Source organism: Nerophis lumbriciformis, linkage group LG37 (genome assembly GCF_033978685.3).
Source record: "Nerophis lumbriciformis linkage group LG37, RoL_Nlum_v2.1, whole genome shotgun sequence".
Classification (NCBI taxonomy): domain Eukaryota; kingdom Metazoa; phylum Chordata; class Actinopteri; order Syngnathiformes; family Syngnathidae; genus Nerophis; species Nerophis lumbriciformis.
Genome location: NC_084584.2, coordinates 5942501 through 5968707, shown reverse-complemented (window position 1 = coordinate 5968707; position 26207 = coordinate 5942501). Strand labels below are relative to the sequence as shown.

Below are 26207 nucleotides of genomic sequence, written 5' to 3'. Positions count from 1 at the left end.
TGTGGCTTGTGCAGCCCTTTGAGACACTCGTGATTTAGGGCTATATAAGTAAACATTGATTGATTGATTGATTGATTGATTGATGGTACCGGTACCAAAATATTGGTATCAGGACAACACAATTTTTTTTTATTTTATTTTTTTTTTTTTTAGAATTTTACTTTATATGTATTTAAAAAAAAAAAAAATTTAAAAATTTTAAAATGTAAAATAAATAAATATAAAATATAGTATATATATATTTTTTTTAATTTAATTTTATTTATTTTAAAAAATATATATATATATATGTCATGTCTGTGTGATCATGTTTTTGTTTTAGTCATGTTCGGTTTTGTTTTTGGACTTTTTGTGCACTTTTGTTTTGTCACCATAGCAACCATTAGTTTTCACCTGTCACGTCACGCACCTGTTTCACGTTTTGAGTCACGCACCTGCTTTCACTAATCATGTCTATAGTATTTAAGTTCATTGTTTTCAGTTTGTCGTGCTGACGACACCCCACAATTATGCTCTACACACTCTTCATCCTCTTAGATCATGCTTCATGTCCCATGCCAAAGTAAGTTTTTGTTCCATGTTTATAGTCTTTTTGGTTTCATAGTTTGTTCTCCGCCATTGTGCGCGCCTTTTGTTTACTTCTTTTTGTTTTAGTAATTATAAAATAAATTATGTACTTACATTCCCGTCTCGCCCGAGCCAATTTTCCGTTGCATCCCGGAAAAGCAAACACCCAGGACCCAGTCATGACAATATATATATATATATATATATATATATATATATATATATATATATATATATATATATATATATATATATATATATATTTTTTTTTTTTTTTTTTTTTTACATTTAAAGTAAAATTCTAAAAAAAATTGTTTAGAAATGATATATAACCGAGATGACTAAAAATCGCCACTCGGATGTGAATCGATTTGTTTGTGCGCCCTCACTATCTGAGACCCTCAAATATTCAATTGTGCACATTAAACCTACAATGTACGTTCCATCTATACTTTTTAAAAACATTCAATAATAACAATAATGACAGCCGTTATCATATTGGTCAACATAAATGCGATATGAAGTGTTCTTATCGTTACATCCCCCATGTCGGCATATTGTGTTGTGTGAGATTGTTGAAACTAGGACACCGGGAATAATCTTTATAGGTAAGATTTTTTTTTTTTTTTTAAACAAAGATATTGTAAATTAATAGCACATGTTTTACATTATCAATAAAGTAAATCGAGTAAAAATCAGTTGAGAAATAAGCAAGTTATACTTATATCTATTTATATCTACTTATATCTATGGCCATCATGATTGTTTGGAAACCCGAGTGGAAGTTCTTGCTGTCTGAAAAAAGGCAAAGATCCACTTTGAGACTCAGGGAGGCGTTTGTTGTGAATGTCATCACGCTAGCAGATTAGCAAAGCATTTTAGCAAAGATGTTAGTTCTTCTTCGCTTTTTTTTTAACACTTTTTTTTTAGGTTTTTTTTTTACGTAGCCTCTCGCTACCTCCTCCGTTCTTCTCTTGGCGAGTCCGAGCAGAGCGGCGGCAGCGTGGATTGTGTTTGAGACGTTTACGCTCCTCGTGCACTCGCCCAGGTTTCTATGCAAGAAAAGCTTCTCCCCGTCCTCACGTTTCAACAACAAATAGTTACCGACAGACTCCAAATGGCTGACCGACTGAGCATTCAAGGCTAAATATAATTCAGTGTTTATGATCATGATGACTTATCCTCACTACGAATGCCGCTGTTTTTTCTCGCTGATTGGTTCGAATGAGATGCAAATTACTGAACGGCAATTTGTGTTGTTGACGCCGTGAAAAACAATCACGTAAAAAATAAAAGTGTTGTTTGTGACAAGACTGTTACGGTTTGTACAGGGAAAGAAGACGGCACAGACAACAGGGACGTTGTTTAACTCTATGTTTATTTATATATATAAATATAATATATATAAATAATAAATGAAGTGTGTAAAATCCAAACTATGTGTGTGGTGTGCGACTATGTGTGTGAATGAACTGTAGTGTGTTACCAGAAGTGTTGAGCGAGATGCGATGGGAAAGCTCGAAGGTCCAGAGAACAAGCAGGAGCAACGGCGAGGCGTCAAAAGTCCGTGTCCAGGCGGGAGGTCGAGATCCGAGAGGCAGCCAGGGAAGCAGAGGGAAGACGGGGAAACGAGACACACATCTCGTGATGCGGGCACGGAGGTCTGCCACTGGAAGGCGACAAGGAGGCCACGGGACAAGTGAACACAAAGAGAGTGTCAGGTTCAAACACTGATGACATCTATTAAACAGACAAAGAAGCAAGGAATTCAACAGAGACAGAATTTAATTTAGCTCAATTGAGGAGAAACGTCTGGGCTGTACTCTTTGCACAGTCTTCCACCGCGCTCTGACGAAAGATTGTACGCCTCCTCTTTTATTTGGACTTTCCCTGATTGCATGGCAACAGCTGTTTCTAAAGGAAGGGGGGGGGGTCGTAAACAGCCGCTGCCTTTGGGCACAAAACAGTTCAAAGAAAAGGTGCCTGGAGGGGGGGGTCAGGTCCTGCTTCCTCTCCGCTTTGTAGATCTCGGGCCAAGACAAAATCTTCCTGTGGATTACAATACATCAAAGAAACCGACACCTTCACGTCGCTTCCCATCCTACACAGTGGAGTTTTACAAGCCTTTTGATTGGTAAGATCAAAGACAGCTTTTGTCTGCTCGCCGGGGTTTCATTGAAACACAAAGTTTTGTGATAACTTAGATACAATTATTCTGACAGAGAGCATAGAGCTAGATACGAGTCGCTTACTGCAGTTTTTTTTAGCCACTAGTGTGCCGTGAGATACAGTCTATTCGGGTTAAAAATATTTTTTGCAAACCAGTAATTATAGTCTGCAAATGATGTGTTGTTGTTGAGTGTCGGTGCTGTCTAGAGCTCGGCAGAGTAACCGTGTAATACTCTTCCATATCAGTAGGTGGCAGCCGGTAGATAATTGCTTTGTAGATGTCGGAAACAGCGGGAGGCAGAGTGCAGGTAAAAAATTTATCTAATGCTTAAACCAAAAATAATTAAAGCTGCAAGCAGCATTGATCGGGCCCGCGTATTTGGCAGGTGCTAGTCCTAAGTGTCCCAATACTTTTGTCTACTTTTAGTCTGAAGTGTCCCAAGACTTTTGTCTAGTGTACCTACCTTGTCTGCATTGTGTGGGCACGTTGGTGCTTCCTGCTTTTAAGCAGCCATCTTAAAAAAAACAGCAGCGCAGCAGCATCAGCGCAGCGGGTCTTTGAAGGGTCATAAAATCAAAACCGGAGCAGTTAGAAAAAAAGCGCAACTGTCATTGTAATCACAAGGGTTAAATCTCTCCTGTGTTAGTTTGAAGGCGAAACGACAAACGCGCTCAGAGGAGTTCGTTTTTGAAGGAAGGTGACCGGTTTTTACAAAAAAAATTGTTTTGAAGGGGGAATAGCAAACTTCCTGTTGATTTTTGCTGGGGGTTGTCAATTTATGAAATGTAGGTCTAAGTGAGACCTACATAGAGGTTTTTGTTTCATGTCTCTCCGACCTTCCCAGTGGGAGTTACAGGCAGTTTTGTCAGTTTTTTCATCCGAGGAGCAGTTTTTTGTGCGTTTTATTAAAAAATTGCGCTAGAGCACAATTTTGAGATTTGGGGTTAGGTTTTTTTATTAGATCCCAATTTTTGCCAGTCCTAATGTGTGTGTTCAGTTTGGTGAGTTTTGAAGCGTGTTAAGGGGGTCAAATTACAGCTCAAAGAGGCAAAAGTTACTGTTTTTAGTACTTTTTTGTCTTGAAGGGGGAATTGCCAACTTCCTGTTGATTTTAGCCCGAGGATGTAAAATTATGAGAACTAGGTCTAAGTCACACCTACATAGAGGATTTTGTTTCATGTCTTTCCGACCTTCCTAGTGGGAGTTACAGGCAGTCTAGTTTTTTTTTTCCTAGGGGGCGCTAGAGCGCAATTTTGAGTTTTGCGGTTCGTTTTTTTTAATAAAAGACAATTTTCGCAGGTCCTGATGTGTGGGTCAAATATGGTGAGTTTTGAAGCATGTTAAGTGGGTCAAATTAGTGCTCAAAGAGGCGGCGGAATAATAATAATAATAATAATAATAAAACCTTAGAAAAACAATAGGTCCTTAAAAAGGTGAGTGCCCCTAAGAAAAGGCATTGAAGATTAGGGAAGGCTATGCAGAACAAATCTAAAACTGAACTGGATACAAAGTCAACAAAAACAGAATGCTGGACGACAGCAAAGACTTACTGCGGAGCAAAGACGGCGTCCATAATGTACATCCGACAAGATATGACAATCAACAATGTCCCCACAAAGAAGGATAAAAACAACCAAAATATTCTTGGTTGCTAAAACAAAGTAGATGCGGGAAATATCGATCAAAAGAAGACATGAAACTGCTACAGGAAAATACAGAAAAAAGAGAAAAAGCCACCAAAAATACGAGCGCAAGACAAGAACTAAAACACTACACACAGGAAAACAGCAAAAAAGTCAAACTAAGTCAGGGTGTGATGTGACAGGTGGTGACAGTACACCTACTTTGAGACAAGAGCTATAGTGATGCATGCTTGGTTATTCTTTAAAGTCATATCCAACAATTGCGACAACGACTCTTTACTGTCAACTGAGTTTCGTTTGTTTAATGATTTATGCTGGTGAGAACGGGAAAAATGACCGGGACTCAGCCTGTGCGCCTTCACGGCCTCACAGACAGTCTGTGATTGTAGAACTCTTTTTAAAAATGCTAACTTTTCTCACTCCGGGGTTGAAAAATAAAAAACAAAAATGTGAACAAGAGGCAGAAGAGCCACATGTGGCTCCAGAGCCGCAGGTTGCAGACCCCTGTTTTAAGTGATCAGAGAAAGATACTAATGTATATAACGTAAATATAAATTATACTTGCCAACCCGGAGACTCCCGAAATTCAGCGCCTCTCCCGAAAACCTCCCGGGACAAATTTTCTCCCGAAAATCTCCCGAAATTCAGGCGGAGCTGGAGGCCACGCCCCCTCCAGCTCCATATGCAGACCTGAGTGAGGACAGCCTGCTTTCACGTCCGCTTTCCCACAATATAAACAGCGTGCCTGCCCAATCACATTATAACTGTAGAATGATCGAGGGCGAGTTCTTGGTTTCTTATGTGGGTTTATTGTTAGGCAGTTTCATTAACGTCCTCCCAGCGCGGCAACAACACACAACAGCAGCAGTCACGTTTTCGTCTACCGTAAAGCAGTTCGTCTGCCGTAAACAGCAATGTTGTGACACTCTTAAACAGGACAATACTGCCATCTACTGTACATGCATATGTGACAATAACATCTATGGCTTTTAGAGAGTGCAGTGCACGACTGCGCAAACAACAAGGAGACGAAGCAGAATGCATCATCAGAGAGGGTGTTCAGCATGGTTAGAAAAATAGTGACAGAGAATAGAACAAGGATGGACAATTTAACCCTTAACTCAACAATGAGTAGAAGAGTGTTATGTGTGTGTATATGTGTAAATAAATGAACACTGAAATTCAAGTATTTCTCTTATTTATATATATATATATATATATATATATATATATATATATATATATATATATATATATATATATATATATATATAGCTAGAATTCACTGAAAGTCAAGTATTTCTTATATATACTTGGTGAATTCTAGCTGTAAATATACTCCTCCCCTCTTAACCACGCCCCCAACCACGCCCCCACCCCAACCACGCCCCCCCACCCACCTCCCGAAATCGGAGGTCTCAAGGTTGGCAAGTATGATATAAATACATATTTATATTTATATGTATAAATAAAATACATATTTAAATAATTAACTAGGTTTTTTTGGTAATAAATAAATAACTTTTATTAGACACGTCATTACCGTATTTAAGGTACAAATATGTACAATTATTTCACAATTTAAATATTAAACGTTTTTATTTAATTAATTATTGAACAATTTATTTACTGCAATTTATTATTTAAATCATTATTTAATTACTAATTCAAGTAGTATTTATTTAACAATTTCATGATTTATTTAATTAGTTTATGATTTAATTAATTCATGAATTAATGATGTGTTCAATTATTTAATGACCGTGCATTAATTTTATCTGTGACGTCAAAGTCAGTGGGCGGACTCTAACGCCTGATTGGTTGCGCTTCCACTTAGAAAGCTATGATTGGACTAGAATCCGTATGGCCCCGCCCACTGACGTTGACGGCTCACTTAAACAAATCATGAATCTTCAAAGTCAGTGGGCGGGGCTAACTTTAATCTAAACCAATCATTCGTCTGTCTCTGAACGTATTTCTAAACATGGCTTTACTTTTACTTTTCCGTAGATTTTTTTTTTTTTTAGAATTTAAGATGTACTAGGCACCTGCTGACCCAGACTGCATAAATATAAATAAATATACACACTTATATTTTTAATAACGAAACGGGTGATTAAGGCGAACACTTCCTGTTTGACCCTCCTGCCGTGCCGTAGTGGCGGTAAACTTGGCTGCGGTTCACTTGCTACTGATAAACCACAAGCGAGCAGAAATGGACAAAAAAAAAGTCTACATTATAGAAATTTCAGCTTCAAAGCCATGGCGAAGTTATTCTCCCGACAAGAAAGGACTATTTTTCGCCGTGAGACGCGCGTCGTTCTCGAGGTAGGTGGTGCTTGACTTCCGGGTTCGGATTCCAGTTGAAGTGCAGCGATAACATAACATTTAGTTTGTTATTGTGACTGATTTAGTTAGTACGATGACATAAAAGCTCATCAGAAATGAAAGAATGTAGGCAACTTTTTTTTTAACATTGCAAACAGTCGATCAGTATGGAAGTAGAATTGTCTCAACTTACAAAATACCTGTGGGGGCGTGTCGATGTGACGTCATCGCATGATTTGCTATAACGCATACATTCCTGAAAAAGGCAAAACAAATGTGAATATACATTTAAAAAACAAATAGGTTAGCATTAAATTGGCCATAGAAACGTAAAAAGAGCGACAGACTTTGATTTCTCCCGGCTGCTACAATACGTTATATTACTTTATTTTGTTAGGTGTGGCGGCTATTAAGGAGAAACCCTAAACGTAGTTAAACCGGATGTATAGCGTAGCTCTTTTATTTTGAAGCCGGAAAAATGTGTGATTGATTTGAGAGAGCGTCTTCACCTGTTTTAATGTCGGATCTATGGAAGTAGAATTGTCTCACATCAACTTATATATATCAATATGCATACTTGCCAACCCTCCCGAATTTTCCGGGAGACTCCCGAAATTCAGCGCCTCTCCCGAAAACCTCCCGGAACAAATATTCTCCCGAAAATCTCCCGATTTTCAGCCGGAACTGGTGACCACGCCCCCTCCAGCTCCATGCGGACCTGAGTGAGGACAGCCTTGACAGGAGGACAACAGGGTGACAAGAAATAAATCATCCAGACTAGAGATAAATTGTATTACTATGTTTATCTTACCTAAAAATAAATATATTTGTTAATTAAAAAAAAAAAAAAACTAAATTAATTTTTACTATATTTTGCTAAAAACATCAAAATTAATTTTATTTTTATTTGTATTTTTTCTGACTCCTTATTACATCCAGCCATAGAATTATACATTAAAATAAACATTTAAAATAATTAATTATAAATTATAATAATAATTCATTTAAAATGACCATATTTAATTATTAAAATAATTTCTTGTTTATCAACAACTTTAGCATTTTATTCATTACATTTTGAAACTCTCAGAAGCCAAGTTATGTTATATTCCTTAATATTTATTTATGCAAGTTTGAAGTATCAATTATCTAAACACAGTTTTGTTTGCATATTTTCAGGATATATATATATATATATATATATATATATATATATATATATATATATATATATATATATATATATGAAATACTTGACTTGGTAAATTCTAGTTGTCAATATACTCCTCCCCTCTTAACCACGCCCCCAACCACGCCCTGACCCACGCCCCCACCCCCCACCTCCCGAAATCGGAGGTCTCAATGTTGGCAAGTATGAATATGATATTAATACATATGCATATATTAATAAATATACAAATACAAATGGGATATACAAATAAATAAATCATTTGTATAAACAAACGCGTATTTGAAAATATATTTTTGAGATTTTAAAATATATGTAAATAAAATGTATAAATATAGAAATGTGACATACAAATAAATTGAAAATTTGTATAAATAAACGTGTATTTGTAAATATATTTTTGAGATTTTAATATGAATATGGTTGATTTTGTATTTTTATTTGTATTGAATGTGCATATGTGGATCGCTTTTTTGCTTTCGTGTCGATGAGACATTCCTCCCACAAACCAGACGCACAAACAAATGTGACCTACACACTCCCCTGAACAACCAGCAGAGGGCACTACAGCCAGAGCGGTCTGGGTCACAGAGCATTATATGCATTATATGCAAAATGCCCGGAGTTCTCTGCACAAAAACAATCCACGTCTTTACAGAGAGAACGCACAACGGGCCTGAGCGAGCTAACGTTAGCGTTGTATTAGCTAATGCTAATTTATCCAGTTAATCTGAAAGACCGTGCTAGCTGCTTATTTTATTGTATCAATACCGTTTAATGACCTTGTCCCGATGTAGATACTCATCTTCAATACAAATACAAAATCAAGCATATTTATATTCAAATCTCAAAAATATATTCACAAATACATGTTTATTTATACAAATTCTTGATTTATTTGTATGTCACATTTTTATAATTATACATTTTATTTGTATGTATTTTTAAATCTCAAAAATATATTTACAAATATGCGTTTGTTTATACAAATTATTTATTCATTTGTATATCACATTTGTATTTGTATATTTATTAATATATGCATATGTATTAATATCATATCGATATATATATACGTTGATGTGAATAAAAGAGCTACGCTATACATCCGGTTTAACTACGTTTAGGGTTTCTCCTTAATAGCCGCCACACCTAACAAAGTAAAGTAGTATAACGTATTGTAGCAGCCAGGAGAAATCAAAGTCTGGCGCTTTTTTCAGTTTTTATGGCCAATTTAATGCTAACCTATTTGTTTTTTAAAAGTATGTTCACATTTGTTTTGCCTTTTTCAGGGATATATGCATTATAGCAAATCCTGTGATGACGTCACATCGACACGCCCCTAACCATGCCCCCCCACCCCCACCGCCACAGGTATTTTGGCAATTTAGGAGAAACCCTGACAGAACAAAATAAAAATGTCTTACATTACGATCATGCTTTGTCAGAGATGTTTTGTAATGTTAGTCTGTGATATTTGCACCGAAATAAATGCTGATACACCAGTTTAGGAATATGAGGGCTGAAATATTGTGTAAATTATTTGATAACATGTTCTGGTCGAGTCCTCAATCACATAATTATTAGCAGGCTCAATATTACTTTTTATTAATTAATTGAGAAGGTTAAAACGTTGTCATGCAGCAATATGAAGCCATCCCCCCTTGGTCTAGGGTTCACTTATTAATGATGAAAATGATACTTATCTGTGATTAATCGCGATTAATTTTGAGTTAACTATGAACATAATGCGATATCGTGGTTAAATATTATAATAGTTTGACAGCCCTAATATACATACATATACACACATACTGTATATGTATATAAAGTATGTAGGGCTGCAACTAACGATTAATTTGATAATCGATTAATCTGTCGATTATTATTTCGATTACTCGATTAATAATCAGATAAAAGACACCAACTACATTTCTATCCTTTCCAGTATTTTATTGGGAAAAAAACAGCATACTGGCACAATACTTATTTTGATTATTGTTTCTCAGCTGTTTGTACATGTTGCAATATACATACATACATATATATCTGTATCATATGTATGTGTATATATATATATATATATATATATATATATATATATATATATATATATATATATATATATATATATATTATACGATACCGATATATATGTATGTATGCATATATTAGTGATGGGTTGATGAGGCGTCATGAAGCGTTTCGACACATTGCAAAACTGTATTGATACTGTGTCGATACTGTGTCACTAAATACTGACATCTGCTGGACATTAAAAATCCCTACAGGCAACCTATGGACCGACTCAACTGACACTGATTTGATGCCCTAGTACAGGGGTCACCAACCTTTTTGAAACCAAAAACTACTTCTTGGGTACTGATTAATGCGAAGGGCTACCAGTTTGATACACACTTAAATAAATAAATATATTGTCATTTGTAAGTTACACGTAAGTGTGATTTAAACAAGAATAGCTAAATAAATACATTTATATATATAAAAAAAATGGGTATTTCTGTCTGTCATTTCGTCGTACATTTTTTTTTCCTTTTACGGATGGTTTTTTGTAGAGAATAAATGATGAAAAAAACACTTAATTGAACGGTTTAAAAGAGGAGAAAACACGAAAAAAATTAAAATAAAATTTTGAAACATAGTTTATCTTCAATTTCGACTCTTTAAAATTCAAAATTCAACCGACAAAAAGAAGAGAAAAACTAGCTAATTCGAATCTTTTTGAAAAAATTAAAAAAAGAATTTATGGAACATCTGTAGTAATTTTTCCTGATTAAGATACATTTTAGAATTTTGATGACATGTTTTAAATTGGTTAAAATCCAATCTGCACTTTGTTAGAATATTTAACAAATTGGACCAAGCTATATTTCTAACAAAGACGAATCAGTATTTCTTCTAGATTTTCCAGAACAAAATTTTTAAAAGAAATTCAAAATACTTTGAAATAAGATTTAAATTTGATTCTACAGATTTTCTAGATTTGCCAGAATAATTTTTTTGAATTTTAATCATAGTAAGTTTGAAGAAATATTTCACAAATATTCTTTGTCGAAAAAACAGAAGCTAAAATATTTATTATTCTTTACAATAAACAAAAAAAAATTACTTGAACATTGATTTAAATTGTCAGGAAAGAAGAGGAAGAAATTTAAAAGGTAAAAAGGTATATTTGTTTAAAAATCCTAAAATCATTTTTAAGGTTGTATTTTTTCTCTAAAATTGTATTTCTAAAAGTAATAAGAAGCAAATTAAAAAATAAATGAATTTATTTAAACAAGTGAAGACCCATCCATCCATCCATTTTCTACTGCTTATTCCAAGTGAAGACCAAGTCTTTAAAATATTTTCTTGGATTTTCAAATTCTATTTGAGTTTTGTCTCTTTTAGAATTAAAAATGTCGAGCAAAGCGAGACCAGCTTGCTATTAAATAAATACAATTTAAAAAATAGAGGCAGCTCACTGGTAAGTGCTGCTCTTTGAGCTATTTTTAGAACAGGCAAGCGGGCGACTGATCTGGTCCTTACGGGCTACCTGGTGCCCGCGGGCACCGCGTTGGTGACCCCTGCCCTAGTTTATACAATAATATAAACCAAGTCATTGTATTTCATTTAGGATTATTTCATATCTTCATTTAAATAAAAATATATTTTTATCTTTTTTAGATATAGTCAATAAATAATGTGAACATGTATCATAACATGGAAATCTAAGAGAACGTGTTGTGGATGATTGTGGACTGGGAATTTTTTTAATTTTATTTTTTTACACATTTTTATTAAAAAAAAAAAAAAAGTTTTTCCGACGTATTACATTTTAGACGATTTCTCTTCTTAGTTATTATTTCTCCGGCTGTAGAAAAGAGCCGCTCACAGGGCACAGAGGAGGCGTCAGTGCGACACAGTTCGCGTATCGGTCACGTGACCAAAACAGCTCATCATCGGTCACGTGACTTTCTAAAAGCGGTACGCGCACCGACACAGGGTTTTGCTCTATGAGCTCGACGCATGCGCCGATGCATCGGTGTTGCCGGACCCATCACTAGTATATATACAGTATATATGATACAGATATATATGTATGTATGTGTATATATATGTATGTATGTATATGTATATGTATATGTATATGTATATGTATGTATATATATATACAGTATATATGTATGTATGTGTGTATATATATATATATATATATATATATATATGTATACAGTATATATACACAGTGTATATATATACACGCATGTTTGGAGAGGACGCTGGCGTCTCGCTTGTTCACCGCTTCTCCTTCCTTAGCCTTAGTTTTTAGTTTTTATGCGACTTAGTATCTTTTTTGTTTTGTTTTGTTTTATATTAAGTGTGTATTAAATGACAGATGTTTCACTCACCCGCTGGCTCCACTGACTCTCCTGGCTACCATCGCCCTGCAACAACCTGCCAATACGAGCTGTTTCCCGGATTGCGGACTGCACCGCGGATAGCCCTCCTGGCTACCCGCCAACTGTCTGGTTGGCTGGCGGCTTCAGGGCTAGCCGGCAACATCAGTGTAGATCCCTGGTTAGCTGGCGGCTTCAGGGCTAGCCGATAACCAGCATCAGCAGCGCAGCTCCCTGGTTAGCTGGCGGCTAATTAGCCACCGCTCCGCAGCTGGTGGCTAACAGCTAGCCAGCCTCCAGCCACCCTGCCCTGGCAGCAACAACACGCTGCCAGCGCGGGTCCCTCCCGCAAATCACGGACCGCTGTCCCTCCACCAACTCCTCTCTCCTCTCCTCTGTCATGCTGTGGATCATCGCGTTGTGCCTGTCTCTCCATCTCTGGCCAACGATCCCAGGCTAACATCCACCACTGCCAGCATGCTACTCAAATACTCCGCTCTGCAACTCCTCAAACTCAACAAACACATCACCATACCTCCAGACATCACAGCAACCATCAAAACACACAGACTGTTTCGCCGACCTAGATTCATCCACAGAAGCTCCCGTCGAAAGTTTATTTACTCCCGGACTGAACAACACTGCATCCCATCACTCTGGTCACGCAACCGATCCACCCCCAGTGGCGTCACACGTCATCACAACAACAAACCACACGTGCGCTACGCCTATCTGCAACCGTTGACCAAAGCTCCCCCACCCATCCAACTTCACCCATCCCTCAAATTCGCTCTGCTCAATACCCGCTCACTTAATAAAAAAGGACCAATACTCAGTGAATTCATAACTGACAACAATATAGACTTTTTTAGCATAACTGAAACCTGGCAAAAACCACTGGAATACATTCACCTCAACAGAGCTACACCCCCAGGATACACCTACATGGATAAACCACGTGACGGTCCTGGTGGTGGTATAGCTACAATATACCGCCAACACTTGAAACCCACTGCTGTAACCATCACAACCCCCTCCTCCTTTGAGCACCAGTCATTCAAGCTGCCTGGCCCCAAACCCCTGGTCACTGCAATCATCTACCGCCCCCCCAAACCCAACTCTGCATTCCTTTCCGATCTCTCTGAATTTCTCACCCAACTCTGTGCCATTTCACCTTCAGTCATCCTACTGGGAGATTTCAACATTCATGTCGACTCCACCACCTGCAAAACTGCCACTGAATTTCTGGACATTCTCAACTCATTTAATATCACTCAACACATTGACTTCCCCACCCACAAAAAAGGACACACCCTGGACTTAATTTGCACCATTGGACTCTCCATCAGCAACCTCACCAGCTTCAACCTTACAGACATCCTCTCAGACCACCTGGCCCTCACCCTGGACATAGACATCCCCACCCCCCTTTTCAAGCAGCAACGCTCCATATCATACCGGAACATGAAATCAATCCACCCCCCCTCTCTTTCTGCCCTACTGACTGACACCACCTCCGATCACACCCTCACTTTGAACGCCTCCCCCACTGAACTGGTTAACAGCTACAACAGCGCACTCTCCTCCTGTCTCAATCAACTCGCCCCCATAAAAACCAAAACTGTCTCCTACACCCACACCGCCCCCTGGTACACTGACCACCTCCGTCACCTAAAAGCCAAGGGCCGGCAGCTTGAACGACTCTCAAAGAAAACCGGTCTCACTGTTCACCTGGACATCTACACACTACACCAACAGGAATACAGAGATGCCCTCAACAATGCACGCACTTCCCACTACTCCTCCGTCATACAATCCGGCAGCAACAACCCCAAGATACTCTTCTCTACCGTAAGCAAACTCCTCAAACCCATGGACACCACCACCACCTCATTCACCACCAGCAAATGTGAAGAATTTTTATCATTTTTTCAATCAAAAATCAACACCATCCACTCTGAACTGGCCGCCTCCTCTCCCACCTTCTCCACTACCCCTGATCATGCCCCCCCTTTACTCTCCAACCACCCACTCAACTTCTTCTCCGAAATCACCACAACTGACCTATCCTCCATAACTTCTGGTATGAAAGCCTCCACCTGCATCCTCGACCCAATCCCATCCACTTTAGTCATAGCCTGCCTCCCCTCACTCTCACCTCTCATCACCACTATAATTAACTCCTCCCTATCCACTGGCTCTGTCCCTCCTGCCCTCAAGCTGGCTGCCATCACCCCCATTCTCAAGAAACCCGGTCTCGACCCCAACTCCCCCAACAACTACAGGCCCATCTCCAACCTCCCCTTCCTCTCTAAAATTCTCGAACGTGCAGTTGCCTCCCAAATCAAATCCCACCTTCACCACAATAACCTATACGAAAAGTTCCAATCCGGCTTCCGCTCACTCCACAGCACAGAAACTGCCTTCCTCAAGGTCACCAATGACATCCTCCTCTCCGCCGACTCTGGTTCCCTCTCCATCCTCATCCTCCTCGACCTCAGTTCTGCCTTCGACACCATCAACCACTCCATCCTCCTAACACGCCTCCACTCCTCCCTTGGTTTATCCGGCACTGCCCTCTCCTGGATGAAATCCTACCTCTCTGACCGTCAGCAATTCATCTCAACCAACAACTGCACCTCCTCCACTGCCCCAGTCACCCACGGCGTCCCCCAGGGCTCAGTACTTGGCCCCCTACTCTTCACCATCTACCTCCTACCCCTCGGTCAGATCCTCCGACACCACGGCCTTCAATTTCACTGCTATGCCGACGACACACAACTATACATTTCCACCACGACCATCACCACAGCCACCCACTCCACCCTCACCACCTGCCTCACAGACATAAAAACCTGGATGCAAGAAAACTTTCTAAAACTCAACTGCAACAAATCTGAAATAATTATCATTGGCCCCGACTCCCTCACTCGCTCCACTCAGGACTTTTCATTAAACATCGACGGCTCCCTTGTCACTACCTCCACCCACATCCGCAATCTAGGTGTAATATTCGACCCTACCCTTTCACTCCTCCCCCACGTAAACCACATCACCAAAACTGCATTCTTCCACCTCAGAAACATTGCCCGTCTCCGGCCCTCCCTCACATCCTCTGCTGCCGAAACCCTCATCCACGCCTTCATCTCATCCCGGCTAGACTACTGCAACAGCATCCTCTACGGCATCACCTCCAAAACCCTCAACAAACTGCAATACGTCCAGAACTCTGCTGCCCGCCTGCTCACCGGAACCCGCTCCAGAGAGCACATCACACCTGTCCTTCATGACCTCCACTGGCTGCCTGTCGAATACAGAATCACCTTTAAAATACTCCTCACCACCTACAAGGCACTCCATAACCTGGCACCACCCTACCTCTCTGACCTCCTCCAGCCACACGTCCCGTCCCGTTCCCTCAGGTCTAGTGATGCCGGCCTCCTTGAGGTCCCCAAGACCAGGCGCCGAACCTGGGGCGACAGGGCCTTCTCCGTGGCTGCCCCCTCTCTCTGGAACGCTCTCCCCAGGCACATCAGAGATGCCCCCTCCCTCCCTACCTTCAAAGCCACCCTAAAAACTCACCTCTTCACATTAGCCTTTCCAAACTGACCCTGCCCTAGGTGTCTCTTATTTATTTATTTATTTTTATTTTTATTTATTTATTTCTAATAAAGTTGTTTTTATCGTCCCCGCCCCCACACACACATGTAAAGCGACTTTGGGTATTTAGAAAAGCGCTATATAAATCCCAGGTATTATTATTATTATTATTATTATTATATATATATATATATATATATATATATATATATATATATATATATATATTTTGTTACATGTAAACAGTGATCACAGCTTCTATGTGTTAATAGCTTTTCAGATCAAGGTTCGTGTTCAAGGTTGTTTGTTCAAACTCATCCTTCCTGCGGTCAATCGTTGCTGCTGTTAAATGTCGGCGGTGGCAAACATTTGCGTCGTGAGCGCCAGGGCAAAGTGCAGCACGCTAATGGAGGAGCAAAAGAACACTTTTTTTGAGAGCTGAATTGTGACACATCCTTCCATTAGCACTGGATCGTGTTTGCTTTCACTGAAATGTTAATATCTTGGTATATTATATATGCTAACATTAGCATGCTAGATTGTTAAACTAATTTAACAAGTATCCACCTCAGTGTCGTGTATTTTGTTATTTCAATAATGCTAACTGTAAGCATGCTCTTTGTAGCATGTTAGCATAGTACTGTTAGCCTGCTAGCTTTTAAAAAAAAATTTTTAGCTCTTTTTGCTTATATTTTTTGTTACTTGACGCTATCTGACCAGCGTGCTAACTGTTAGCATTTTGGTTCGGCTTTGGCCCCGAAACATTCATACAGAAGTTCTGCCAAAATGTCCTTTTTCTAGTTCTTTGGGGAAAAAAATCTATGTTTTGAAGGTGAAAACTACTGTGCAGTAGCTCTGTGAGCCCCTTTCAAGGTTGTGGGCCCCAGTTTGAAGACCTCTGTTTTAATCCATGTTTAAAAAGACGTTTGGGAAGTTGAAGCACTGCTTTTGTCCGCACTGACCACTAGAGGGAGACATTACATAAACATAGGACAGCAGCAACTGCGACCAAAACAACAAAAAGTGTACAGTAAATAACTTTAAAACTATTTTAATCCATGTTGTTGTTATAACTATTTAATTAAAAAAAATTAATATGGCTAATTTTTTCCAATTTATCTTTTTTTTAATTTATTTTTGATTAGTTTTTTTTGTTTTTTTCCATTTTATTTTTATTGACATCCAGCATCAGACATTCCTATCCATTACATCATATTCGCATACATCATATATATGTTGTCTGCCCTAAATGTCAAAATATATATTTTTTGTTTATATCCCAACATACCACCCCCCTCCCCCCAAAAAAGTAGTATTTACAAATACATCAATTGAATAAAGAAAAAAGAAATAATATACTAGGAAATGGATATCCCAGGAGAGGCCAACTTTGAAGCAATGGATGGAAATCACAATGGATATATATAAAATGGAGAAGATAACTGCCTTTATCAATTATAAATTGGAGAAATTTACTTCATACTGGGAAAACTGAGGCAATTATGTCACGCCCCATAAACCTGACTTTAATTTCTCGAATAAGTGATTGTACTGCTTTAAAAAAAAATTAAAAATACTATTTTTGATTTGTTTTATGGGCCTGATACATCATAACACGATGAAAGGTGTCACTGAATTAACAAATTATACACTTTAATTAAAATACATTATAAATTAAAGCTGCAAGCAGCGTTGGTCAGGCCCGCATATTTGGCAGGGGCTAGTCCTAAGTGTCCCAATACTTTTCTCTAGTTTTAGTCCTAAGTGTCCCAATACTTTTGTCAAGTTGTAGTCCTAAGTGTCCCAATACTTTTGTCCAGTGTAGGTGTCCCAATACTTTGGCCAGTGGTAGTCCTAAGTGTCCCAATACTTTTGTCCAGTTTTAGTCCTAAGTGTCCCAATACTTTTGTCTAGTGGTAGTCCGAAGTGTCCCAATACTTTTGTCCAGTTTTAGTCCTAAGTGTCCCAATACTTTTGTCAAGTGTTAGTCCCAAGTGTCCCAATACTTTTGTCCAGTTTACGTCCCAAGTGTCCCAATACTTTTGTCAAGTTTAATCCTAAGTGTCCCAATACTTTTGTCCAGTTGTAGTCCTAAGTGTCCCAATACTTTTGTCCAGTTGTAGTCCTAAGTGTCCCAATACTTTTGTCAAGTTGTAGTCCTAAGTGTCCCAATACTTTTGTCAAGTTGTAGTCCTAAGTGTCCCAATACTTTTGTCCAGTGTAGGTGTCCCAATACTTTGGCCAGTGGTAGTCCTAAGTGTCCCAATACTTTTGTCCAGTTTTAGTCCTAAGTGTCCCAATACTTTTGTCTAGTTTTAGTCCTAAGTGTCCCAATACTTTTGTCCAGTTGTAGTCCTAAGTGTCCCAATACGTTTGTCAAGTGTTAGTCCCAAGTGTCCCAATACTTTTGTCCAGTTTACGTCCCAAGTGTCCCAATTATTTTGTCCAGTTTTAGTCCTAAGTTTCCCAATACTTATGTCAAGTTTTAGTCCTAAGTGTCCCAATACTTTTGTCAAGTTTAATCCTAAGTGTCCCAATACTTTTGTCTAGTGGTAGTCCGAAGTGTCCCAATACTTTTGTCCAGTTTTCGTCCTAAGTGTCCCAATACTTTTGTCAAGTGTTAGTCCCAAGTGTCCCAATACTTTTGTCCAGTTTACGTCCCAAGTGTCCCAATTATTTTGTCCAGTTTTAGTCCTAAGTTTCCCAATACTTATGTCAAGTTTTAGTCCTAAGTGTCCCAATACTTTTGTCAAGTTTAATCCTAAGTGTCCCAATACTTTTGTCCAGTTGTAGTCCTAAGTGTCCCAATATTTTTGTCCAGTTGTAGTCCTAAGTGTCCCAATACTTTTGTCCAGTGTAGGTGTCTAAATCCTTTTGTCCAGTGGTAGTCCTAAGTGTCCCAATACTTTTGTCTACTTTTAGTCCAAAGTGTCCCACTACTTTTGTTCAGTGGTAGTCCTAAGTTTCCCAATACTTTTGTCAAGTTGTAGTGCTAAGTGTCCCAATACTTTTGTCCAGTGTAAGTGTCCCAATACTTTTGTCCAGTGTAAGTGTCCCACTACTTTTGTCCAGTTTTCGGCCTAAGTGTCCCAATATTTTTGTCCAGTTGTAGTCCTAAGTGTCCCAATACTTTTGTCCAGTGTAGGTGTCTAAATCCTTTTGTCCAGTGGTAGTCCTAAGTGTCCCAATACTTTTGTCTACTTTTAGTCCAAAGTGTCCCACTACTTTTGTTCAGTGGTAGTCCTAAGTTTCCCAATACTTTTGTCAAGTTGTAGTGCTAAGTGTCCCAATACTTTTGTCCAGTGTAAGTGTCCCACTACTTTTGTCCAGTTTTCGGCCTAAGTGTCCCAATATTTTTGTCCAGTTGTAGTCCTAAGTGTCCCAATACTTTTGTCCAGTGTAGGTGTCGAAATCCTTTTGTCCAGTGGTAGTCCTAAGTGTCCCAATAGTTTTGTCTACTTTTAGTCCAAAGTGTCCCACTACTTTTGTTCAGTGGTAGTCCTAAGTTTCCCAATACTTTTGTCCAGTGTAAGTGTCCCAATACTTTTGTCCAGTGTAAGTGTCCCACTACTTTTGTCCAGTTTTCGGCCTAAGTGTCCCAATATTTTTGTCCAGTTGTAGTCCTAAGTGTCCCAATACTTTTGTCCAGTGTAGGTGTCTAAATCCTTTTGTCCAGTGGTAGTCCTAAGTCTCCCAATACTTTTGTCTACTTTTAGTCCAAAGTGTCCCACTACTTTTGTTCAGTGGTAGTCCTAAGTTTCCCAATACTTTTGTCAAGTTGTAGTGCTAAGTGTCCCAATACTTTTGTCCAGTGTAAGTGTCCCAATACTTTTGTCCAGTGTAAGTGTCCCACTACTTTTGTCCAGTTTTCGGCCTAAGTGTCCCAATATTTTTGTCCAGTTGTAGTCCTAAGTGTCCCAATACTTTTGTCCAGTGTAGGTGTCTAAATCCTTTTGTCCAGTGGTAGTCCTAAGTGTCCCAATACTTTTGTCTACTTTTAGACCAAAGTGTCCCACTACTTTTGTTCAGTGGTAGTCCTAAGTTTCCCGATACTTTTGTCAAGTTGTAGTGCTAAGTGTCCCAATACTTTTGTCCAGTGTAAGTGTCCCAATATTTTTGTCCAGTTTTCGGCCTAAGTGTCCCGATATTTTTGTCCAGTGATAGTCATAAGTGTCCCAATATTTTTGTCCAGTTTTCGGCCTAAGTGTCCCGATATTTTTGTCCAGTGATAGTCATAAGTGTCCCAATACCTTTGTCTACTTTTAGTCCCAAGTGTCCCAATACTTTTGTCCAGTGTAAGTGTCCCAATACTTTTGTCCAGTTTTCGGCCTAAGTGTCCCAATACTTTTGTCCAGTTTTCGGCCTAAGTGTCCCAATATTTTTGTCCAGTTTTCGGCCTAAGTGTCCCAATATTTTTGTCCAGTGATAGTCATAAGTGTCCCAATACCTTTGTCTACTTTTAGTCCCAAGTGTCCTAATACTTTTGTCCAGTGTAAGTGTCCCAATACTTTTGTCCAGTTTTCGGCCTAAGTGTCCCAATACTTTTGTCCAGTTTTCGGCCTAAGTGTCCCAATATTTTTGTCCAGTTTTCGGCCTAAGTGTCCCAATATTTTTGTCCAGTGATAGTCATAAGTGTCCCAATACCTTTGTCTACTTTTAGTCCCAAGTGTCCCAATACTTTTGTCCAGTGTAAGTGTCCCAATACTTTTGTCCAGTTTTCGGCCTAAGTGTCCCAATATTTTTGTCCAGTTTTCGGCCTAAGTGTCCCAATATTTTTGTCCAGTGATAGTCATAAGTGTCCCAATACCTTTGTCTACTTTTAGTCCCAAGTGTCCCAATACTTTTGTCCAGTGTAAGTGTCCCAATACTTTTGTCCAGTTTTCGGCCTAAGTGTCCCAATATTTTTGTCCAGTTTTCGGCCTAAGTGTCCCAATATTTTTGTCCAGTGATAGTCATAAGTGTCCCAATGCTTTTGTCCAGTGTTAGTCATAAGTGTCCCAATACTTTTGTCTACTTTTAGTCCGAAATGTCCCAATACTTTTGTCTAGTGTACCTACCTTGTCTGCATTGTGTGGGCACGCTGGTGCGTCCTGCTTTTAAGCAGCCATCTTGAAAAAACAGCAGCGCAGCAGCATCAGCGCAGCGGTTCTTTGAAGGGTCATAAAATCAAAACCGGAGCAGTTTTTAAAACTCTTTCAATCTCTCTCCTGTGTTAGTTTGAAGCCGAAATGACAATCGCGCTCAGAGGAGATAATGTTTGAAGAAAGGTGACTGGTTTTTACAAAAAATTTGTTTTGAAGGGGGAATAGCAAACTTCCTGTAGATTTTTGCTGTGGGTTGTCAATTTATGAAATGTAGGTCTAGGTGAGACCTACATAGAGGTTTTTGTTTCATGTCCTTCCCAGTGGGAGTTACAGGCAGTTTTGTCATTTTTTTCTTCCAAGGAGCAGTTTTGTCTGCGTTTTATTCAAAAATTGCGCTAGAACCTTTGGGATAAATATTTACAGTAAAAGTCAAAGTAAAGATGAGGCTGTCATTTAAAAAGAAGTGTGGAATTTGTGACTGCACTGACAAGCTCTGGCCACCAGAGGGAGACATCACATAGAGGTTGGATGGCAGTGGATGAAAAAAGGCATTTACTTTAAATCCATCTTGTACTATATTATGCACGGTAATAAAAATGTGTGTGTGTGTGTGTGTGTATATATATATATATATATATTTTTTTTTTTTAATTTAATTTTTTTTTAAATTATTTTTATTTATTTATTTATTTATTAATTTTATTTTTTTTATTGTACTTTTTAAATCGCCATCACTTAATTAGAGAATACTTTTTTTTCACTTTCTTCAAGTGCTGCACTTCACTCGTCAATAAATCTTATTTTATGGTCCGATGTGGCAAAAGTAGGAAAACTTTCATAGCTGGAGGATGCAAACATAAACATTAAAGAATCCCGTGGCGCACTTTTGATACATTTTCCACAATAAAGACGCTAAAATCCATTCAGTGGAGGTTAATACATGCACAATTACGGTATCTCAATAAAACTGGAGATTTGTGCTACCACATATGTAATATTTCTTGTTGATAACAAAACAGTTTTTGCACAATATGTCAACAAAATAATAATAAAGAGCATATACTCATTTAAAACTAGAAGAGAGGCTGTGATGGTTGAACATGAAACTTGACAACCTGTTGACTTTTTCCACTGAGGGCCACAGACTGACAAATCAAAGCGTGTCGGGGCCATTTTGGTCATTTTCATCGTCAAAATCAGTACAACGTAAAGATTTTACCTATAAAATGTAAATTTGATAGCAATTCCGTGTCGAATTTGAATGCTAACAATGCTGTCCTGATAGCGTCAAAAAGTAGCAAAATAATTTGGGCTGTCAAACGCATACTTGCCAACCTTGAGACCTCCGATTTCGGGAGGTGGGGGGCGGGGGGCGTGGTCAGGGGTGGGGCGGGGCGTGGTTAAGAGTTGAGGAGTATATTGACAGCTAAAATTCACCAAGTCAAGTATTTCATACATATATATATATATATATAAATCTCCTGATGATTGAGGGAACCCCCCCTCATGAAACAGGCCTGTAGAGATGAAATAGTCTTGTGATTTTTTTCCCACACATACATATATATATATATATATATATATATATATATATATATATATATATATATATTTATTTATATATCCTGAAAATATGCAAACAAAACTGTGTTTAGATAATTGATACTTCAAACTTGCATAAATAAATCTTAAGGAATATAACATAACTTGGCTTCTGAGAGCTTCAAAATGTAATGAATAAAATGCCAAAGTTGTTGATAAACAAGCAATTATTTTAATAATTAAATATGGTCATTTTAAATGAATTATGATCATTTAAAATTAATTATTTCAAATATTTTTATTTTAAAGTATAATTCTATGGCTGGATGTAATAAGGAGTCAGGAAACAATACAAATAAAAATACAATTAATTTTGATGTTTTTAGCAAAATATAGTAAAAATGTATTTCGTTTTGGGTTTTTTTAATTAGTAAATATATTTATTTTTAGGTAAGATAAACATAATAATACAATTTATCTCTAGTATGGATGATTTAGTTCTTGTCACCCTGTTGTCTTCCCGTCTGAAAAAAGGCTGTCCTCACTCAGGTCCGCATGTAAATAAATAAATGCAAATATTCTCCCGAAAATCTCCCGATTTTCAGCCGGAGCTGGAGGCCACGCCCCCTCCAGCTCCGGCTGAAAATCGGGAGAATATTTGTCCCGGGAGGTTTTCGGGAGAGGCGCTGAATTTCGGGAGTCTCCCGGAAAATTCGGGAGGGTTGGCAAGTATGGTCAAACGATTCAAATATTTAATCTCAATAATCACATTTTGTTTATAGTTAACTCAAAGTTAATTGCAATTAAAAGCAGAAACATTTATTTTTTTGTTATTAAAGGTAATATTCTAGTTTTTATTAACCATGACTGCACAATTCGTTTGCGTTAATGAATTTTTTTTAAACATTATCCTTTTTTAAACAGCTCAATAGGACATTAACACGCTTTTAATGAGATTTTAAAATAATATATATCTGCGGTACGTTGGCGTCTTGCCAGATTTTGTATTTCGTAGCAATACAGAATTTGTATTCCTGCTGTAGGAGCACTTGCATTCGGAGGAGGAGCTACACGTCCATGTTTAGATACAAGTTTTTCTGCATTAATAACACAAAATGAGGATTTTTACGATCATGCTTTGATTGTCAAAGATGTTTGCGAATGTAATCTGTGATATTCCTTCCGATATTCTGTACATTACATGTTGTACAAGTTAATCATATTGGTTTTTGCTGCATGACATTGTTTTAACCTTCTCTATTTAGTAGGAGTGTAACGGTACGTGTATTTGTATTGAACCGTTTCGGTACGGGGGTTTCGGTTCGGTTCGGAGGTGTACCGAACGAGTTTCCACGCGAACATATTAAGTAACCGCCTCCGCTTCCTTCTCCCTCTCTCTGTCAGTACTCTACACAGCACCCAGCATTGTCCCACTGTCGGAGGCAGATATTTACATATATCCGAATTTTAGTGTTACTTATTTTCTTTCATAGTCATATTTGAAAACAGCTCGTGTTTTCCATTCATTCTCTTTCTGTTTCTCTGCAAGTAAACTGTGTGTGTTAACCTTGAATTCTTTGGAATGTGTTTTGACTAGCATGTGTTTTGACTAGAGAGAGGAGAGAGGGTTTTGGGGTCGGGAAGACAGACCATTTTGGCGGGGCGATAGAATGTTCTATGCTGGACTGGTCTCAAATGTATATCTGCAAAGCTTTGAAAATATACAACAAAATACCTATTCTGTCTCTGGTGGTTTTTCAACGCAGCTTTAAGTGTCGTAAAAAGCTTGGGAGCGACTTGTGACTTGAATTCCCTGGGAGGAACAACTGGTCCAAAACGCAACCATCTGATTGGTTACAAACAGAGCGGTAACAGCCAATCAGCAGTGCGTATTCAGAGCGCATGTAGTCAGTGCTTAGCGTTTAGCAGGTAATCATCAGGCAGCGGACTTTCCCCAAATGATAATAAACACCTCCCCAGTCAACTACTAGTAACATCACTATGAGCCCATTGACCTTCTAGAAACATAAAAGGCAGCTCAGCTCGCTCGCAGTCCTGGCTTGAGGTGAAGGCTAATTCGCTTTTAGCGTAACGTTAGCTCATTTTGCAGTGTGTGTGTGTGTGTTACGGACAGCAAAGCCCTGTCTGTCTGTTATTTCACTTTATCTTTTTCTGTGTTGATTGAGCTGTGTTGAAGCAGCAAAAAAGGACATTATGTTAAATGAAGAGTTTCTGTCTCTGATAGTTGATATAATAATGTAACTGCATCATTAAGCCTACATGAACTCCATGGTGTTCAGGGATGAATAGTCTCTCCTATTGCTATTGTACCATTTTTTCAGCTATAGTTACATTAATCATTAGAAATGGAGCAGCTTAGTTTTGAATGGCAGGGTCCCTGCTATCACATGTTGATAAAAATATAACATTTACATAATAAAAATCAACTACAGGATTCCCAAAATGCTGTAATAAATTAAGCATGATGAGTTGACTTGAAACTGTTTAATGTTGCACTTTTTATATGTAGAAGAAAAGTTTTGTCATTTTATTTAATCTGAGCAACAACTTGAGGCAGTTTAATGTCGATTAACGTGGGCAGAATTATTATAGTGTTCCCAATGTTAACAGGATAAAGCCATTTTTTTACAAATTTGGTAAATAAATAACCAAAAAATGTACATTTTGTTGTTTTCTTACTGTACCGAAAATGAACCGAACCGTGACCTCTAAACCGAGGTACGTACCGAACTGAAATTTTTGTGTACCGTTACACCCCTACTATTTAGTAATAAAATTTAATATTCAGCCTGCTAAACGTTCTGTAATTGCAAACTATCAACAAAATAAAATAATATACACTTAATTTCATATGGCAATAAAACATTTATTTGGTAGAAATATCACAGATTACATTACAAAACATCTTTGACAAAGCATGATCGTGTTGTAAGACGATTTTTTTGTCCGAGTAACAAATAACGTTTTATATTATTAATTATCGGACGTGAAGCTCCTCCTCTCTCCGAGCGGCAAAGGAGCCGGCAAGTGTTCGCTCCAATAGCGTCGTCTCACGGCGATCGAAGATAAAAATAGTCTTTTCCTGTCCTTAGAACGAGTTGTCATGGCTTGGGACCAGAAACTTCTATAATGTCCCGCTTTCTTGTTGCGTTTCTACTCACGGTTTTCCTCACCTGTGGATCCACAGTAACTGGACGCCATTACATTTCCTGAAGCTACGGAACGGGCCGAGGGTCAAAAAGGAGTCGGGAATCATGTACGTCAAAAATGATCGCCCTTAAAGGAACTTATAGTTGACTCATTATTATTATACACAGAGGTGTAATTTCCGTTGAGATTTTGCGTGAATGCTGGTGAGCCAAAGCCAAACTGAAATGCTAACAGCTAGCAGGTGGCCAGATAGCGTCAGGTAACAAAAAAATATGAGCACAATTAGCTAAAAAAGCTAAAATGCTAACAATAGCATGTTTACATTTAGCATTAGTGAATTACCAAAATATATGTCACTTAAGTGTATAACTGTTCATTTAGCAAAAAAAACCCTCTCGCATTTTAATGTTAGCTCGTAAAATGCTAACTGTAACATGCGTCAAGTAGCAAATTACCTGAAAAATGCTAGCCTTCTAACATTAGCATGCATTAAGTACCAAAATATGACTGAGG

The 26207-nt window shown here is 38.2% G+C and overlaps 1 protein-coding gene across 4 annotated transcripts in view; it reads left to right on the top strand.

Annotated features, from left to right (window-relative positions):
* Nucleotides 1–6543: 6543 nt before the first annotated feature.
* Nucleotides 6544–26207, top strand: part of LOC133577550 (periostin-like) — a 113506-nt gene continuing 93842 nt past the window's right edge. For all 4 annotated transcript variants that reach the window (XM_061931500.1, XM_061931498.1, XM_061931499.1 and 1 more), the window contains exon 1: nt 6544–6708. In XM_061931500.1, the coding sequence (XP_061787484.1) occupies nt 6643–6708 (66 nt within the window). In that variant the 5' untranslated portion in view covers nt 6544–6642. The remainder of the gene's footprint in view (nt 6709–26207) is intronic.